Source organism: Oncorhynchus keta, unplaced genomic scaffold (genome assembly GCF_023373465.1).
Source record: "Oncorhynchus keta strain PuntledgeMale-10-30-2019 unplaced genomic scaffold, Oket_V2 Un_contig_28413_pilon_pilon, whole genome shotgun sequence".
In the NCBI taxonomy this organism is placed as follows: Eukaryota; Metazoa; Chordata; class Actinopteri; order Salmoniformes; family Salmonidae; genus Oncorhynchus; species Oncorhynchus keta.
This window is the reverse complement of record NW_026286026.1, coordinates 51,374-71,084: the sequence shown is the minus strand read 5'-3', so window position 1 is coordinate 71,084 and position 19,711 is coordinate 51,374. Positions and strand designations below refer to the sequence as shown.

Below are 19,711 nucleotides of genomic sequence, written 5' to 3'. Positions count from 1 at the left end.
AGTTCTTACCATCTTCCTGTGGATGGTGATAATGTACCCAGTGAAGGGGCTGTCTGATGGGATCACCACGGGGCCGTCGGAGAGACCGTTAGCAAGGCTGCCCTCTGTGCCACAGGGAACCACAGTGCTGGGCATGCCCTTGGGGATCAGTCCCAGGTTCAGAGAGTTACTGTCAGTTACCATGGTAGCGTTCCCATAGGCTAGTGCTTGAGCTTCTGGAGATGACACGAAGAACAAATGTTATATGTTATATTTTGTGTCAAAGTATCTACCTTTTTTCATCTGTTTAATAGAACCTGTGCATTTGTTTACATTCCAAGGTGTTTGGTTGCTACTTCTTTGGATTCTAAACCCCTTTCATCACTTCTTACGGATTGCCTTTAAAAAAGGAATGAAAAGAGATGAAACGTCGCTAATGAACAGAAGAACCAATTGATATACCATCTGTTTGTGTGGGAGTGGACACCACAGACGTGGGCGCACTTGGCACCGGGATCTCAAACGCACACAGGAAGCCGCTCACCGCCCGACGCACTTTCTGGTTGTCCAGTGGAAAATTCTAAAAATAGGGTAGACAATCATTAGTCTACGTGCAGACTGTGATATTGACAGTGTGATGGATGGATGTACAGTGTTGGAGGATCGATGACGGCCCCACCTTAATGTTGGAGGCATGTACTTCAGCCAGGAGGATCTGCTCAGGATTCAGGCAGCAGAGCTCACTCAGAAGTCTCTTCAGGCCTGTGTACTTCTCATCCGCATTGAGCCGGAGCCCATACCGCACTGGGCATGACCCATCCAGTTTAGTGACTGGACAGAGGAAGCAAAGAGCAAAGTGTTTCAGAGGCACAGGATCCAATATACATTCCCTCAAAAGACAACAGGAACAAAATAGCTTTCTATTCAACACCACACTGTTACTGTAAAGCTCAGAGTCCAGTGGACAGGCGACAGACTTCCTGAGACATATCTCCAATATGATGCTTATGTTTAATCTCTTGGAATGTATTTTCTGGATGTTGCACTGTAGTACTGTATACACTGCATTTCACTACACCCACAATAAGATCTGCTAAATATGCGTATGTGACCAATACAATTTGATTTATAAGGCTCACCTATGATCTCTACGTGCATGGAGTTATCCATGGGCAGAGGGAGAGAGAGGAAGTTGAAGGGATCAAAGCGTGCACTGACGTGGCCACAGGTCTTGCACTTGACCTGTGACCTGAGCTGGCCATGGAACAGGTCCACCACAATGGAACGGTTTCTCCTCAGGTGATTCTCCCACGCCTGGGGGAACACAATTCACCATCACACCAGACAATAATATACGCCATTTAGCAGTCCCTTTAAGCCAAAGCGACTCACAGTCATGCGTGCATACATTTCACGTTTGGGTGGTCCCCGGGAATCGAACCCCCTGGCGTTACAAGTACCATGCTCTACCAAGTGAGCTACAAAGGATAACTTCTAGCAGTTCAAGATGATACAGAAATCTAATATTATACCTCCAAATCAACATTTATACTCCCAACAGCTACATGAGGTGATTCACCTGAGGCCTTATTTCTGGATCTCCCCACCATGACGATAGGAACAGTGTGTATGAACTCTGACCTCAGAAGCAACCTCCCAGTCTGGTCGACCGTCGCTGTCCTTCAGCTCCACGTAGGGCTTCTCGTGAACACGGTTCAGGTCCTCGTGAAGGCCATCCAGCAGGAAGGCCAGCAGCTCCTGGGAGTCCTGCTGCTGGAAGCCATTGAACCGGGGAGCGTACTTCGCTATTGTCCACTGAGGGAAGAGACGGAGGACAAGGAGAAAATGGAAAAAGACAACCATTTGACTCTTATTTTTTAGGTTGAAAGAAAGTACATTTAGGTTGGTCGTCTGTAGTGTTATTTGGGGGGGCGGTTCAGTTGGAGGCTTGTTTGTGGACATACTCTGAGTTTCAGAGGGGCCAAGTTCTTCTGTGTTCCGCTCCACAACTCCTGAACCAGATCACCATAGCATTTGGCCATGTGACCCCGCATCCCAATTGGATTGGTCCTGTTATGGAGACAAACAGCACAAATTAAAAAGAAACTTGCACACTCATCTCTGCTTGCTGTGGATTTATTTGAACAATGTTCTGCCCAAAGAGTAGAATAAGCATGTATAATAATACTTACTTGTATAATAAGAATGTATTCTTTTAAGTCTAAAATAATGCACACACATACCTGTTGAGTTCGTAAAGGTGGTTTCCTGAGGTGAAGTAGTCTGTGAGAGGCTTGGTGTTGCTCACACACTGGATACTGGAGTTCATGAAGCACGTGTTGCCAAGGTTGCTCAGTCCAGTGGCACCTTTCTCAGTAGGGACTGTGAACAACAGCAGGAGGCAACAGTCTGAGGACGCTATTCATCCATCAAAAGCTTCTACAGCAGTCAGTACAACCCCTTCAATATGTTTGGAGACCACAAAACAAGTACTGTCTGACAGACTTATCTATAATACATCCAAGTAGCAATCAGCTCAGTTAATGTTAATTTATCAATAATGATTACATAATAGGAGTGCTAATGTTGTGTTGGTGCTGTAACTGTATGCAGTGACGGTCTTACCATTGTGTCTGTTCATCCTGTTGCTGTTAGCGATGAAAGACATCTCCTCTGGCCAGCTCATGTCCTTGTTCCGAACTGATGAAAACAAAAAAGTGTCTTCATCTACTCATCCTGACAATACATGATGGAGCCATTAAAAACACAGAGTCGTTACGATGCATACCTTCTATGACCATGTACTGTTCATCTGGGATCTTCAACCCCTCCAGGGAATGGTCTTCGTCATCAAGGAGGGTCAGATAATTCTGTGGAATACAATGTTTTGAACTGTAAAATTAGAGTGTGTGAGAGTGTTTGAGTGTTTACTGTGCACGTCTGTTTGTGCAGTGTAGGGTTCTCCCCGGGATTTGTTTAAACAAGGTGTTGCTGATGAATCAGTCGAGGGGGAGGTCCCAAGGAGGGCCGTGGCCCCCTTTGGACTCAGAGATGTGTGTTTTTAGAAAACCTGTAAGTGCCATTTCCTGCAATCTAGAGCCTTAAATGATAACAAATAAAGCGGCACACAATGGTTAAGCGCAAAATAATTATTTAATATTCTTCAGTGTCTTTTCTAGAATTATCCTACTAATGTCATTATTCATCTACAGAACAGGGACCATAGGTATGAGGTCCAGGCAAGAGCAATTCACAGTGTGTGCGTTTACATTTTGTATGTATTTATTTGTGTTTATTTTTTTAATAGTGGCGCAGCCAAGTCCACATGGTGGCGCAGTGCCCCTCTTACATTCTTTGGGAAGAACCCTGCCGTGTATGTTGACGAAGGGTCAACCTTCTATGAATCACACCAACCTCACTGTTGTAGAGCCAGAGGCGCATGTCTTCCTCCTTGATGCGGAGTCTCTGGGACAGGTATTCATGGATGTCCTTGATGGTGCCCACCCTACTGAAACAGCCCGTGTAGACCAACACACGCTTTAGGGGGGCACTAGGAGAGGGAACGTTACCTGGGGGAGTTCAGGGAGACACCACGGACACATTGAACTGCTCTGCACACATGATTGGTAAAAAGCACAGGAACGGGTGTGGAAGAAAATCCACAGACCATGTTGCGTTGGTCAAATGCTCTGACATATGAGGCCCAGATCCTACATAGCCCATTTCATCTTACACTGCAACACTGCCTGGCTGGGGCTATGCGAACGTGATAAGCGGAGTGAAAGATTTATTTTTAGAAGCGCTGCGCACAGGAATAAAAGTTGGTCTAATTTACTTAAAACTAAAGTCTGCTGAAGTGAGACTTTTTGTCCTTGTGTTTCTTGGCTATTTACATTGTTTTGTTGACAAGCTAGGTTGTTTTTCTATTTTTGAGTTTCAACAGCTAGGGAAGAGAAGACAACGCTTCTACTAGACAGACTCAATCTCACAGACACAAACATGACTCTAGTCGTGCTACCATGGTAACCTCCCGCCCTTACAGGGGCATGTGGACATCTGTCGTCTCATCTGTGATACTTTGGTTAAAAGTGTGTCCCTGTGCTGCCCCAAGTCTTGTGACCAATGTTCCCTCTAAGTGCCCTCCTCCTCCTGGACTGCTGTGCAGAAGAAATGCCAGCCCGCACAGAGAATTCTAGTGATTAAACTTTACTACTTTGCCCAGTTACATACTTCCTTAAACAGATCAACGCTTCCCTCTAATGTGGGAATTATGTTTGAATCAATATAATATCAGCCCCCTTCAATGCAACCACCCAAATCTAACTTTGCAAGATTGAGTTGTGATTGTGTTGTAGGCAGAACGCATCTATCGCACGAGTGGTCTTTCAATCATCCGCAGTTGGGAGTGGACGTGCTTTTCAGATCAACATGCTGAATGGCCCTGGACACTCTTGGGCAGAAAGTCACTAGGGCACTGTGCTATTCTTGTCCCTCCTTTGCTTTGTAACCTTTGGAGAAGCGCTGGAGACACATGCAGAGGAACCTCTTACCCATATTGACCCAGACGTTGTTCTGGGGGGTGCGGGGGGGGGGCTGCTGCTGCCTCAGGAAGAGCAGGTGTCGGGGTAACAGCTCCAGCTCAGCACAGTCTGTCTTGGTGTTTCTGATCACCTGGGAATGCCAACAGGAGAAGGGATGGGAATGTGAGGTTATCACAATGTCAGGATCAATAGGGATGATAATGGTGATGGTTTAATGGAAAATCCACAAGTGGTCCTGCTTTACAGAGTTGAAATGTACGTACCGGCCTGGGGAGACCCAGGTTGGCTCCATACCAGTGGTAGAGTGCCCTCCACACAGGCTCTGGCACAACCTCAAAGTCCCTGCCTAGAATCAGGGACGGGGAGCGCCTCAGTAGGCCTCCCTCCATAGTCAATGTGGGAGCCTGGGGGAACAGTTCAAGATGGACAGATTTAAAACTGAAATAATATGGCAAGGCCAGTTTAAAATGTTCCTCTTCTTCAATCTCCAATTAGTTCATCCCCTTCCACAGTGTTGTTTGTGGTGCCTAACTTACCTTTAAGGGCTCTGATCTGACCAGAGACTGGTTATCGATGGCCCCAGGCCTTAGAACCACCATGTTCCCATCAGCCCCCAGGAAGCACTGGTTGTCTGTGTCATCATGCTGACGGGCAAAGCAGATATCCGTAGCAGTCGAGCCCCGGGGTAGAAGGCCTGAGAAGAGGAAATGAATGGTTTTCAATGACATTCAGTTGTACACTCACTCTCAGCACACAGTATGCAAGGCCAGGCAGGTATAATTAGTGGTGCATTTCCTTATTATTAAGCTGTACTAGTATCCAACTGTTTTGCTAACACTAAGTGTTACGCGGGGTGCTGAGAATTCTTAGCCACTCACTGCCGCTGGTCGTCTCGGAGGCCTCTGATGCACTGGAGATGTTGTCTACGAACTTCTCCTCTGTGGAGCTGTGGGAGCTGGCAATGCTCTCCCCCTCTGGGCCTTGCTCTGCCCTGGCCTGGGTTCCGGCCCCTACACCACTCCTCACTGTGTCAAACACTAATGGCTGCTCCACCACAATATGCTTGTTATCCTGGAAGAGACGCCAACAACCATAATCACATCAGCAAAGAAATTATAGTGTAAAATGGGCACAGTATGATAAACAGATGGTCATGGTGTCAAGCAGCAAAAAAGCCTTCCTTACATATTTGACGTAGTCCCTCCACTGCTGCCACCATGGCACTGCTATGAGGAACCAGTAGTCTCCTGGCTGGAGGCCGTGTCTGCTCGCCCTCTCCAACCAGCCCCTGCAGACACAAGTGAGTGAGTTCGTGAGTGTTTGATTGATTGATTGATGAGGGGTAAGGAAGAATGTGTATGACAGCAGGAAAGGACACTGACATGGTGACACAGACACACATACCTGATTATCTGTCCCTCCTCTTCAGGGGAGGCAGGCCGCAGCCCCAGGACAATATGACACACCTAGAGACCAACACGATAGCAGAAGACTGGTGATCCAGCAGAACAAGAAAAGCACACACAGCACATGGTGACCAAAGTAGAAACACATGGTGGCTGGCTCTTACCTGAAACAGCAGGTTGAGGAACTCATTGGCAAATGCACTCTTCACACTCCATATTTGGTAGTCCTCCAGGGTCAAATGCCCTTGCTAAAGAACACAACAACCACCAATAGCCGGTTTCAACATTTTCTGACAACTTTAAAGAAATCTATATGAATCCAAAGTCACGCAAGCAGTAAGGTAATACCTTAGTGGTGTCATGCTCCTTCAGGATGTCTTCCACAACGGCATGGACATTAGTGTCCTCTTCCTTAAGGGACAGAGGCAGGGTAAGGCTTAAGTATGATCCCAGAGTAGTAATGGGACAGGTTAAAACAAAACAATCTAACTACAAATATTACAACAGTTATCATTATGTACAGTATGTCCATCATATGTCCAGTCTGGCCAAATGGTACTTACAGGTAGAATGTCTATGCGATTGTCTTTCCACACCTCCAGTAATGCCCCAACCATTTCTGTGATTTCCTTTCGAGACAGAAGCCCATCATGGTCAACGTCAAACACTTTGAAACAGACTGGGGAAAAGAAACAAGAGGAAAGTGACACATTGAAACTGACAATGTGATGAAAGAATGACAAACAGCAAGGCTTAGTGCTTGTATCTACTTACACTTCTGTCTCTCTGCCAAAGGCCCTCTGCAGCAAGCAGATAGTCCACATGAGATTTCCTTAAAATCTATGTGATTGTCCCTGTTTTCATCAAAGGCATGAAACAAACCTGCACAGAAGGAGAAATGGATGTAACGACCGCCTTCAAAAGAAGTATCCAATAAATTAAATCCACATCCTGCGTATTCTCTTACCTTCACTTAGGGATGTATGAATAGTGGGAGAAACTAAAGCGACAAAGGTTTCCAGGTCAAATCGTCCTGTCCGAGACTGAGCTTTCAGCAGCCAGTATCTCTTCTCCAGGTCAATGATATCCGATTCCTCTACTGCAAGAAAAAAAATCTATAAGTGGCATGACAAGACCCTTAGCCTAGGTTATTATTTAGTACATCTCCCAAAGGATCAGGATGACAGTCACTCACAGTGTGTTACTCCAGCCAAGGTCTGGTAGAAGGTGGGTGTGTCACTATCGTCTGTCAGGGTGACACACACCCCACTGGACAGGAGCCAGCGGGAGAAGGTGAAGGCATCCTTGTTCTGCAGGAGCCAGCTCTTAAATTTCTCATAATTTACCTTCTCACCCTGGTAAAGAAAATAACAGGAACTCCACTAAGCCTTGAACAAAGGTGCAAAACACATACTGGAATTATCTTCCTGTGTAAAGTAGCATTAGTGCCCCTGTGCACTTATTTTATTGAACCTTTATTTTACTAGGCAAGTCAGTTAAGAACAAATTCTTATTTACAATGATGGTCTACCGGGTAACAGTGGGTTAACTGCCTTGTTCAGGGACAGAACGACAGATTTTTACCTTGTCAGCTCTGAGGTTCGATCCAGCAACCTTTTGGTTACTGGCCCAACGCTCTAACCACTAGGCTACCTGCCACCCCAAACAGGTAACATAAGTTCTGTCAGCAGCTTACAATTAGATAAGGCTACATTAGATAAGGATACGTGGCATGTTTGTAGTGAACAAATAAAATAGACCTGGTAAGCGTGTAATAGCAGATTTGCAACCACCCTGGTGGTCATACAGTTTGTGAAAACATGGCTGTCAAAATGTGTGTTTAAAACCGTAAAATACAGGTAACTGCTAAAATAAAGGAAATACTTCAGTAAATGAGGGATACAACGCATATTGAAAGCAGGTGCTTTTACACGTTTGGTTTCTGAGTTAATTAAGCAATTAAAATCCCATCATGCTTAGGGTCATGTATAAAAATGCCTAGTTGCCCATTATTTTGGATACCATGGCTAGAAGAAGAAATCTCAGTGACTTTGAAAGAGGGGTCTCAAAGGAGCTTAGGGAGGTTAAAGTGTGTGTGTGTGTCTCTCAACCACCAGATCTCAAACCAATTTAACACTTCTGGAGTGGCACCCGAGACAGCTTTTTCCACAACCATCAACAAAACTTCAAATTATGGATTTTGTTGTGGAAGAACTCCAATAGAGTTCCAGACACTTGTAGAATCTATGCCAAGGCACATTGAAGCTGTTCTGGCAGCTCGTGGTGGCCCAAAGCCCTACTAAGACACTTCATGTTGGCATTCCCTTTGTTTTGGCAGCTACTCATACATATTTATTCAAATAAGGCATGAGCTAACCTCAGAGAAACACTTCCTGAGAGAAAGTGGGATCTCTCCATCCACAGTCTGCAGCATGCTTTCCATGTCCTCTCGCGTTGCATGATTGCCCAAATCGCTGGCAAACAGACTGAAAATGTCTGAAGGAGAGCCACAAAAAGAAGCTTAGCCTGATAAGCAACTCTGTCAGGTGTGATTCACAATGGGGGTGAATCGCATAAGACATTTTCAAGAATACAAATTAGATACCAGTACAAAAGAGGGGTCCATTTGTGTGAAGGTCTATTTGTTTGTTTTTATTCTCAGAGATCCTATTAAATTATACATGTAATTATATGATTTTACTTGTAATTACATGGTCAACACAAGCATCTATAGAGGTTCCATAAGTCTGTCGGTTACAATACTCACATTTAGCTTTTTCTTCATCACGTCCTCTAGTCAAGAGAACCAGGCCAACAATTAGGTTGTTGAAGTGCAGTCCTTTAGAGGTCCCACCGAATGAGCTGTATATCACCTAGAAACAGGGGAAGGGAGCTGGGTTCAATTCAGGTAAAAATATCAACTCATTCCGTTCCAGTCCTGACCTACTTGTTGTTGTAATTTGGAGAGTGAGTTCCCATCCAGTAATCGATAAAAAGGTATATTATCTTTGATAACCCTGTCAGGTGGACTAAAGCTGAATTCAAATATGCAAGCTTGCCCAGGTTAGTAAGCTAGTTAGACTCATATCAGAAGAGCACAACAGGCTACAGTCCCTCCTGAGTCATTCCACCTTAAAAGACACAAAGAGGATTGACACCCACCATCTCAGATGGTTCCGAAATCATTTCTGTAGTTTGAAACAGATAAGCGTTCCTGAAACATTTTGTTGAAAGACCATTTGAATGCATTATACGGCCTGATATTACCAGGTTCTGAACACTAGACGGTGGTGTTGCTGCTAAACAGGCTCACTATTATATCCAGTTAGAAGTTGTCAAAAAATAAAAAACATTCAATACAAATTAATGGTTAAGATTAGGATTGGTTGAGATTCGGAACGAGGACAGGTTAACCTCCCAATCAGAACAGCTGAAGATGGGTACTACCCAGGTAGAGGTATAGGCACAGGGGTTTTCAACCGCATGAGCAACATTTTATTGGTTGAGAATACATTGAGTATGTGGCCAAATCCCTTCAAAAAAGGTCTGAAGCAGTTAGACCTTTTCCGGTGAACAAGCAAACCACTAGGCTACAGCAGTTCTAATGGTTCTGGTCTCTAAATGGTCTTCAAAAAGGTAAATACCCCCAAAGCACATTGTGTTTTGCAATAGTTTCTATTGGTGAAGGCTTAATTGTTTATATAATGGTTTATTGCGTAGGTTTAACGGTTTCTTATGGAAAATGTTCTAATTGGTTCTCTTTTTAATAGGGTTGTCATGCTCAGCATTTCAGTCACTTGCCAATTGCTCCAACGTTTTGGGCTAGTAGGAAACCCCTTAATGAGAATTGCACCATAGGGAAATACCTCAGAGTTGCCATTCAATGGACTATTCAAGGGCAGTTAGTTTGAAGCGTGAGGTGGCTAAGAGGACAAACTAAAATTGTTTTCATGGAGGACAGGTTTGACTTGAAGATGACCACACAATTTGCAAAAGCTATTGATTATCTACTCAAACTTCAAAATAAAATGTTGTGATCCATTTAATAATCACAAGAAAGCAGTAAATAAATCACTCAGAAGTAAATGTGGAGGTAGCTAAGAATTAAGGGACTGTTCAGTGGCAATGTCATCCCTGGAATTAAATTGTGTCCATAATGTCGCATTGCTTTCAATGAAAAGTGACAATGGAGATCGACAAAATCCATCTGGTCATGATGTTGACAGTGAACAGGCTGCTAAAAGAATGAAGTCCTGTCTTGACTCCAGTTTAAGTGGCATTGGTGTTAAGTCCACTACAGCTCAAAGGAGAGGCATCTCATTCCAAGGTATCCTGCGCAACAATAAATCTTCATGTGCAGATCAAGATCAAAGATGCACAATACATCAGCAGGCTGCTCAAGCTGTCAATGTATCTCCTGAGGAACTGGCGGCTCAGCGCAGCCTGAGATCTTTAAAGAAATTAATAAAAATGCTGAAGATCTTGACAGGCTCATTTACTTAATGAAAGAAAAAAATTATTATCCAGCAGAAAGTAAGAGACACAAATATTAATAAGTGGCTCCACCATTATGTCTATAGTCAAAACTAAAGAGGTCTTTAAAGTCCGTGTTTACATAAGGGCAGCAAGAAAACTGGCTTCAGAGAAAGGTATCATGGAGTTGCCAAACCAGAACACTCTTTGGCAATGATTTTCCAGTTGAGGATTTAGTCATTAGATTCTAGAATGACGATGTATATAGTAGAGTTATGCCAGGAAAAAAGGATTTTGTCAAATTCAAAATTCACGAGCAGAAAATACTCATTCTGTGCAACCTTAAAGAACTGTATGCAGCGTTCAAAAATACACTGCAGTCTGTCCGAAGCATTGTGTGGCAGTCGGCTCATCTGGAACACATTCTGTGTGTATGTACAATACATCAAAATGTCACTAACGTTAAATGCAGTAAAGGTGGACAAGGGCTGCCATGCATTTGTGGACCTGATGGTGTGGTGCATAGATGTGATGTGAAAGTGTTTTTCATAGAACAGGGCATGGAAAATGTGAGCATAGAACTCAGGGAAAGATATGCGAACACAATGACTCTGCCAGGACCCTGCAGCTTCCATCACTTTGTTCCACTCTACAAAAGCCTCATAGGTGCAGAGTTTCCAGTAACCAGGTTTCCATCCAACCACTTCATGCGGATAAATTACCTGATGAATGAAAAAAGTCACGACCGGGCTGATGGAAACAGGATACGCCAGTACAATTTCATATATGCCGACAGACAATTTGTTCATTTGACAAGGTGTCGGTAAAATTTCTTCCACTGCCATTTCTCGCATAAATGAGCAAATATTTATGCGCAAATATTGATATAATAAACATCATATCGAAGTAAACTTGCGTGGTCCTCCCACTGCCAAAACCATCAATAGCATTAAATGCGATGAAACCCATTTAACTTGTATTTTCATTCAATACATAAGAATTTAACCGCAAAAGTTATTTTATGTGCACTACGTCAAAAGTGCATACTTTTATCCACAATCAGTGAGTTATGGAAAAATATATGGTGTTAAAATGCACATTGTTTTATGCAGATTTTAAAATATTTGCATGAAAATCTGTCCAAAATTTTATGGAAACCTAGATTCTGACACAGATTATGCCATTAAGTTTGACTTAGCCCTCAGAAAATCCATAGATATAAAATGGTGAATGTGCGAGCATCTGATTTTCTAGTTTGCTGCTATGATGAATACTGGATTGTAATTGTGGATGATAACATGGACGTAAAAGGTGAAATTCATGCATCCAAGTTATCCAGCAAGGTTATTTTCTTGGCCAAATAGAGAGGACACGTTATGTTCCAAAACAAGCACCATCTGCACCATTAAAGGGTTACTTCATGCTAGCAGATAAGCTCAATGACTAAAAGTCTATGGGTAAGGCTAGTTAGTGTTGGATCGCAAAACTACCTCAACTTCCTTCATACTGGACACAGAAATATGGATTTTTCCCCCACCTAATGACAGGAACAGCATCATCTAGTGGTCAGAATTTGGTAATATCAGGTTGTATGGTGGGCCATAAACCTAACTTTAATGACTAATTTCTTTGAACAGGGGGAAAAATATCAGATTAACAAGGAATCCATTACAAAGGATGAAGAAGCAATACTCCCAAGCCAGAGCTCCATACTTCTTGTCAGACATAAAGAACTGATTTTGTATACTGGTTGTTATGGTGGGATATGTGGGTGGCTTATTGAACTTTGGATTCCTCATGTCTTAAAAAAACAAGTTTGGTCCAAATCGGATGTTAGGTACTATATTTATTGAATATTATGTGAATCGTATAAATGAAAATGGCCAATAGCTTATTTTCTCAGAGATCAAATTACATTACAGCATAATAATGTTGCAAGAATTAGAGGTCATCACGTGTCCAAAAAGGAGGAGGGAGAGACAGCAACCAACCAAGCCAACTCACGCTATAGTAGACTAATAGTTGCCATAGCTAGGTTATTTATTATCAAATATGAATACATAGTACAGTTAGATAGCTAGGATAACTGAGGCTGCAGTGCATACACTTTCTCATCCTACGGTTGAGTGATAATGCCCTCGAAGCCAGTGTTTGGAGGATATATTGGCACAGGTGTTGTTAGGCAACCCATGCCAATATATCCTCCAAGCAGCGGCTTCGAGGGAATTATGAATTTAATACAACAGGTTACCAAAATATTAAAATAATTTTAGATTTTTTTTGACTGACATATTTTCATAAATAACCTTATTTTGATTAATATTATTTCATCCTTCCATAAGATGTAGTCCCAACACAAATCTAGGGTTGCTACCCAAGCCGGCTGGTCGGTCGTTCTATTCCTAGACGCCTATCCTTCACCTTTAACCTTCAATTTCGTATTTTGAATTCCATCTTCTATTTACTAGATATCTATTAACTTTTGCCACACATGGAGTCGAGGCTCTATGGCTATAGCCTATTGCCAATCTACAGTACCAGTCAAAAGATTGTCCACACCTACTCATTCCAGGGTTCTCTATTTTTACTATTTTATACATTGTAGAATAATAGTGAAGACATCAAAACTATGAAATAACACATATGGAATCATATAGTAACCAAAAGTGTTAAACAAATCAAAACAGATTTTTGATTGTTCAAAGAAGTCACCCTTTGCCTTGATGACATCTTTGGACACTCTTGGGATTTTCTCAACCAGCTTCATGAGGAATGCTTTCCCAACAGTCTTGAAGGAGTTCCCACATATGCTGAGCATTTGTTGGCTGCTTTTCCTTCACTCTGCAGTCCAACTCATCCCAAACCATATCAATTGGGTTGAGGTCAGGTGATTGTGGAGGCCATGTCACCTGATGCAACACTCCATCAGTCTCCATGGTCAAATAGCCCATAAAAAGCCAGGAGGTGTATATTGGGTCATTGTCCTGTAGAAAAACAAATTAGAGTCTCACTAAGCGCAAACCAGAAGGGATGGCATATTGCTGCAGAATTCTGTGGCAGCCATGCTGGTTGTGTGCCTTGAATTCAAAATAAATCACAGACCATGTCACCAGCAAAGCACCCCCACATCATCCGTTCACCTACTATGCGTCTCACAAAGACACGGCAGTTGCAACCAAAATCTAATTTGGACTCATCAGACCAAAGAACAGATTTCCACCGGTCTAATGTCCATTGCTTGTGTTTCTTGGCCGAAGCAATTCTTCTTATTATTGGTGTCCTTTAGTCGTGGTTACTTTGCAGCAATTCGACCATGAAGGCCTGAATCATACAGTCTCCTTTGAAAAGTTGATGTTGAGATGTGTCTGTTACTTGAAGTCTGTGAAGCATTTATTTGGACTGCAATCTGAGGTACAGTTAACTCTAATGAACTTATCCTCTGCAGCAGAGGTAACTCTCGGTCTTCCTTTCCTGTGGCTGTCCTAATGAGAGCCAGTTTGATCATTGTGTTTCGTGTTTGCGACTGCACTTGAAGAAACTTTCAAAGTTCTTGAAATTTTCCACATTGACTGTCTATGTCTTAAAGTAACGATGGATTCTCATTTCACTTTGCTTGTTTGAGCTGTTCTTGCCATAATATGGACTTGGTCTTTTACCAAATAGGGGTATATTCTGCATTAAGAAAAACTGTTTAACTTTTAACAAGGCACACCTGTTAATTGAAATGCATTTCAGGTGACTACCTCATGAAGCTGGTTGAGCGAATGCCAAGAGTGTGCAAAGCTGTCATCAAGGCGAAGGGTGGCTACTTTGAAGAATCTCAAATATAAAATATATTTTGATTTGTTTAACACTTTTTTGGATACTACATGATTCCATGTGTTATCTTATAGTTTTGATGTCTTCACCATTATTCTACAATGTAGAAAATAGCAAAAAATAAAGAAAAACCCTGGAATGGGTAGGTGTGTCCAAACGTTTGACTTTTCACTCTCGTGAAATGCAAAACGATCAGCATAAATTATAAAATGTCTCGCTCTCTCTACTGCAGCAGTCACATTTGGCCTTCCAGACAAGACAGTTAAAATTACACATAGCCGATACCAGAAGGGTCGGAAACTTTCCGATAAATTTCCGGAAATTTTCCATGGGAAGTTAAGTCCTGGAATTTGGGGGGTTTTTGCTTAAATTCATTAAAAAAAGTTAGCTTATAACAGTGACCCTTTTTTGTGAGATACACATAAGGCAATTCTAGGTCTTGTGGCATATTTTGGTTAAACTATCCCCAATTCAATGTAATCGCAACCCTCTGCAAGCACAGTGCATTCTTCCATCACTTTCGCAGTGCAGCGAGTGCATTCTTCCATCACATGTACAGCTGATTCTCAAGATCTTGCACACTAATGAGATGCTATTGAGCCCACACTATTACACTGTCTGAGCCAAGGACAACATGCATTCTGTTACGTTTGAGCTCTGTCATTTCAAATAAATTCACCCATGTGAATAGTAGCCTACAGCAAAGTGTGTTTAAATCATTTCTACCTTGTTAACAATTTCTGCTAGTTCGTTTTTGCTACCATGTGGGTTTCAGCTCGCTTGAGCCTGCTAACTGAGGAGTGTTAATTCCCCTGTTTACATACATGTTTCATTTTTTTAAACATTTATTTTACAAAAGGAGTTGTTTAATATACCTGCTTAACTATTTATCTGTACATGGAATTGTATTTTTATTTAACTAATTTTTTCAACTCTTTATAGGAAAATGCCACAGGCACTATCTGATGTGTAGAGACATTTCACTGCAGCTAATGTAATGCCAAATCATGTAAAGAATGCAACAAAGAGGCAGAATAATCTGGCCAGGTGCATAAAGTTCCATCAGCACTCACAACAAGCAATCTCTGACAAATGTCCCTCTACCTCTTTTCGAGGTGAAAATTATGAATCAGACACCTTATCGATAGCAAAAGCTTATGCTCTTTCTGTAATCAGAAGTTTTATTTTGACTCAATGGAGGAACATAGTCAGAGAAATGCTACACTGATGAATGTCTTGCTTGAGCTGTGTATGCATCTGGTTCACCTCTGATGCTCACAGGCAAAGTGTATTGGAAGAGATTTCTGAATGTTCTTCGCCCAGCATACACCCCTCCAACCAGACATGCTATATCTACTCACTTGCTGGATGCAGAGTTCAACAGAGTTCAAGTGAAGGTCGAGAAAATCACAGAGAAAGCAGACTGTATTGCAATCATCTCTGATTGGTGGTAGAATGTTCGCGGGCAAGGACTAATTAACTACATCATCTCCACCCTTCAAACAATATTTTACAAGAGCATAGACACAACCGTCTCGACACTGCAGATGAGCTGAAGGCAGTCAATGACCTTGGAACCCAGAAGGTATTTGCACTGGTGACAGACAATGCTGTGAACATGAAGGCTGCTTGGTCTAAAGTGGAGTAGTCCTACCCTCATATCACACCCATTGGCTGTGCTGCTCATGCGTTGAATCTGCTCCTCAAGGACATCATGGCACTGAAAACAATGGATACCCTCTACAAGAGAGCCAAGGAAATGGTAAGGTATGTGAAGGGTCATGTAGTTATAGCAGCAATCTCACCAAGCAAAGACTGCTGAACAATTAATAAAATCACCACCAGACAATTTACATTGACCCCCCCTTTTGTACACTGATGCTACTCGCTGTTTGTGATCTATGCATAGTCACTTCACCGCCACCTACATGTACAAATCACCTCAACTAACCTGTACCCCCAATGACTCGGTACCGGTGCCCCCTGTATATAGCCTAGTTATTGTGTTAATTTTTTACTTTAGTCTACTTGGTAAATATTTGAATTCTTCTTCAATTGCACTGTTGGTTAAGGGCTTGTCAGTAAGCAGTTAACGGTAAAGTCTACACTTGTTGTATTCGGCGCATGTGACAAATAATGTTAGATTTGAAGTGAGAAGAATAAGAGCACCACATTGAAGCTGCCCTGCAACACCCGTTGGGGTGGTGTTGTCATGATCATGTTTGACAGTCTCCTGGGGGGAAGGAGTCTCTCCAAGAAATGGCCATATCAGTCTACCGATATGGACAGCCCCATCAAGAGAATCCTCCTGGATGATATATTTTGGGAAAGAGTGATAAGCAGCCCGAAACTCCTGAAACCTATAGCAGTAGCCATTGCACAGATTGAGGGAGATAATGCCATCCTGCCTGATGTTCAGACTCTGCTTGCAGATGTAAGAGAAGAAAGCCATACTGCCCTGCCCACTTCACTGTTGCTCCAAGCAGAGGAAACTGCAGTTCTGAAATGCATCAAAAATCATGAAGACTTCTGCCTGAAGCCCATACACACCGCAGTGTACATGTTGGACCCCAAGTATGCTGGCAAAAGCATCCTGTCTGGTGCAGAGATCAACAAGGCCTATCGTGTCTCGCCACCTTGGCCTGGATGAGGGCAAGGTTCTTGGCAGTCTGGAAAAGTACACTTCTAAGCCATGGCTTTGGGATGGAGATGCAATATGGCAGTGCCAACATATCTCATCAGTCACCTGGTGGAAGGGACTTTGTGGATCTGAGGTGCCTTCCCCTGTTGCCTCAATCAATCATTCTCCAAATTCCACAAACATCAGCCGCCTCAGAACGCAAAAGATCCTTGTTTGGGAACACACACACCAAAGCATGCAACAGACTGACCAATACATGGGTTGAAGAATTGGTGGCCATCCGGGCAATTTTTTGGCTTTTTGAGCCTGACAATGAGCCATCCTCAACAGGGTTGGAAAGTGACAGTAAAGATGAGGCCTCAGAGTCTGATGTTCAAGAGGTGGACATTGAGGAGGTCCAGGGAGAAGAAATGGAAGCCTGAGAGGAAGACAACCAAAGCTTTAGTTTCTAGACTATAATTTTATGGATGTTTATTTATAAAAAAATAAAAAAAATTTACAGGGACAGTGCACATTAATCAACGTTTCAGTAAAAGTGCCGGTTTTAGCCAGCCGGCTAATTTTCAACCGCAGTCCCTGGGCAGGTTATTAAAAACAATTACAATATAGACAATGGCACCATAGACATAGCAACATAGGACAAGCAAGACATAGCATACAGACAGAGCAACATAGAACAAAAAGCAGCAAGACAATGTATGTTGAAAACATTTTTTGGGATCCTTGATGAGGCAGTCCATATCAGCAGATGCAATGGATCAGTGGGGATCAATCAATATTCCCTTTTGTTGTTCAGTGAAATCATCCCATGTGAAGAGTCAACTAATTTAATTAAAGTTCAATTCGTAACAAAAGTTTTTTTTCTTTTCTATTGGAAGGATTTTATCATTTGCAATTATGTCCACTATGATAAGATAAAAAGTTTTTATTCTGTCTCCATATGATATGGTAAATATATCAAATGCAAAAAACATCTACATTTAAATGGTATTAATATTAATTTGCATATATTCCCGTTAAATCCCACAGAAAGTTTCCACCTCTGAATATTCCCCAAAATGTGCAAACCGACTTGTGACATAGAATTCTGGATCCGGGAAAGGTGGTCTCAGGTACAGGTGGATCCGTGAAGACCTTTAGCAGGAATGCTCCTCTTATCTGTTTCGAACTACAGAAACTATATCAGAACAAACTGAAATGGTGGGTGTCACGGCTTGCGGAAATTACATTGAGACTCTCCCATCAGACCTCATGTAACACTGGGGCCGTCTGTCTGTTGAACAAGGCTCACCTCAGCAATCCTGGGTGGTACGACGTCTCCCAGCACCTCCCTGAGGAAGCACTGCTGGCTCATGTAACAGGACAGGCCACTGGTCCTCCGGAAGGCATCCTTCAGACGCTGGAGTTCCACATTAGTTACTGGGAGGGATAGAGACACAGAGATTGTGAAGAAGCTTTTCTGTGAATTAAAACATGGACCGTATGGTCAGGCAGAGCATTAAACCATGGTCAACAATACAATCTTAGGCAGTCTAAACCAAACCCACAATAGCTATTACACTGTATTACCATAGCAACTATCATAACTAATCAGTAATTGCGGGATGGTATAGGTCTGCCACCCAGCCAGATTTAGAAATGCTTGCAAGTGCCCACCACCACCACGTGGTTCGAGCGTTGGACTAGTAACCGGAAGGTTGCGAGTTCAAACCCCCCGAGCTGACAAGGTACAAATCTGTGGTTCTGCCCCTGAACAGGCAGTTAACCCGTTGTTCCCAGGCCGTCATTGAAAATAAGAATATGTTCTTAACTGACTTGCCTGGTTAAATAAAAGGTAAAATTTAAAAAATTAAAAATACTGCGAGTTAGCTTCGTCAGCTGTTAGCTACAGTGCCTTTGGAAAGTATTCTGACCCATTTACGTTTTCCACATTTTGCCTTTCCAAAGACACTGTAGCCTTACTATAAAATTGATTAAATAAAAATCCTCAGCAATTTACACACTCCATTATGACAAAGCAAAAACAGGTTTTTATTCATTTTTGCAAACGTATTACAAATAACAAAACATAGCTAATTTACAAAAGTATTCAGACCCTTTGCTATGAGACTTAATTGAGATCGAGTGCATCCTGTTTGCATTGATCATCCTTGCGATGTTTCTACAACTTGCAGTCTACCTGTGGTAAATTCAATTGATTGGACATGATTTGGAATGTCAAACATCTATATAAGGTCCCACAGTTGACAGCACATTTGACAGCAAAAACCAAGCCATGAGGTTGACGGGATTGTCCATAGAGCTCCGAGACAGGATTGTGTCGAGGCACAGATCTGGGGAAGGGTACCAAAAACATTCTGCAGCATTAAAAGTCCCCAAGAAAACAGTGGCCTCCATCGTTCTTATTATGGATGACGTTTGGAACCACAAAGACTCTTCCTAGAGCTGGCTGCCCAGCCATACTGAGCAACTTGGGGAGAAGGGCCTTGGTCAGGGAGGTGACCAAGAACCTGATTGTCGCTCTGTCAGAGTGACAGAGTTCCTCTGTGAAGATGGGAGAACCTTACAGAAGGACAACTATCTCAGAATCACCCCACCAATTAGGCCTTTATGGTAGTGGCCAGAAGGAAGCAACTCCTCAGTAAAAAGCACATGACAGACCATGAGAAAACAAGATTCTCTGGTCTGATTAAACCAAGAATGAACTCTTTGGCCTGAATGCCAAGTGTCATATCTGGAGGAAACCTGGCACCATCCCTACAGTGAAGCATGGTGCAGGGAGCATCATGCTGTGGGGATGTTTTTCAGCAACTGAGAAAATAGTCAGGATGCAGGCAAAGATAAACGGAGCA

The 19,711-nt window shown here is 42.6% G+C and overlaps 1 protein-coding gene across 4 annotated transcripts in view; it reads right to left on the bottom strand.

The window, feature by feature from the left end:
- LOC118391365 (ubiquitin carboxyl-terminal hydrolase 32-like) overlaps nt 1-19,711 on the bottom strand; it is a 31,551-nt gene that overhangs the window by 6,785 nt on the left and 5,055 nt on the right. For 3 of the 4 annotated variants that reach the window (XM_035782703.2, XM_035782701.2, XM_035782702.2), the window contains exons 2-26: nt 18,151-18,278; nt 8,694-8,799; nt 8,304-8,422; nt 7,122-7,281; nt 6,894-7,025; nt 6,701-6,808; nt 6,490-6,605; nt 6,275-6,337; nt 6,091-6,174; nt 5,925-5,986; nt 5,706-5,808; nt 5,399-5,591; nt 5,057-5,214; nt 4,784-4,924; nt 4,530-4,650; nt 3,394-3,548; nt 2,768-2,849; nt 2,605-2,679; nt 2,223-2,361; nt 1,944-2,049; nt 1,621-1,794; nt 1,119-1,293; nt 659-810; nt 442-559; nt 10-215 (exon numbers count right to left, since the gene is read on the bottom strand). In XM_035782703.2, the coding sequence (XP_035638596.1) occupies nt 10-215; nt 442-559; nt 659-810; nt 1,119-1,293; nt 1,621-1,794; nt 1,944-2,049; nt 2,223-2,361; nt 2,605-2,679; nt 2,768-2,849; nt 3,394-3,548; nt 4,530-4,650; nt 4,784-4,924; nt 5,057-5,214; nt 5,399-5,591; nt 5,706-5,808; nt 5,925-5,986; nt 6,091-6,174; nt 6,275-6,337; nt 6,490-6,605; nt 6,701-6,808; nt 6,894-7,025; nt 7,122-7,281; nt 8,304-8,422; nt 8,694-8,799; nt 18,151-18,213 (3,111 nt within the window). In that variant the 5' untranslated portion in view covers nt 18,214-18,278. Of the gene's footprint in view, nt 1-9; nt 216-441; nt 560-658; nt 811-1,118; nt 1,294-1,620; nt 1,795-1,943; nt 2,050-2,222; nt 2,362-2,604; nt 2,680-2,767; nt 2,850-3,393; nt 3,549-4,529; nt 4,651-4,783; nt 4,925-5,056; nt 5,215-5,398; nt 5,592-5,705; nt 5,809-5,924; nt 5,987-6,090; nt 6,175-6,274; nt 6,338-6,489; nt 6,606-6,700; nt 6,809-6,893; nt 7,026-7,121; nt 7,282-8,303; nt 8,423-8,693; nt 8,800-15,872; nt 17,278-18,150; nt 18,279-19,711 lie in introns of those variants that run through there. The other variant, XM_052507021.1, reaches the window with a different exon arrangement.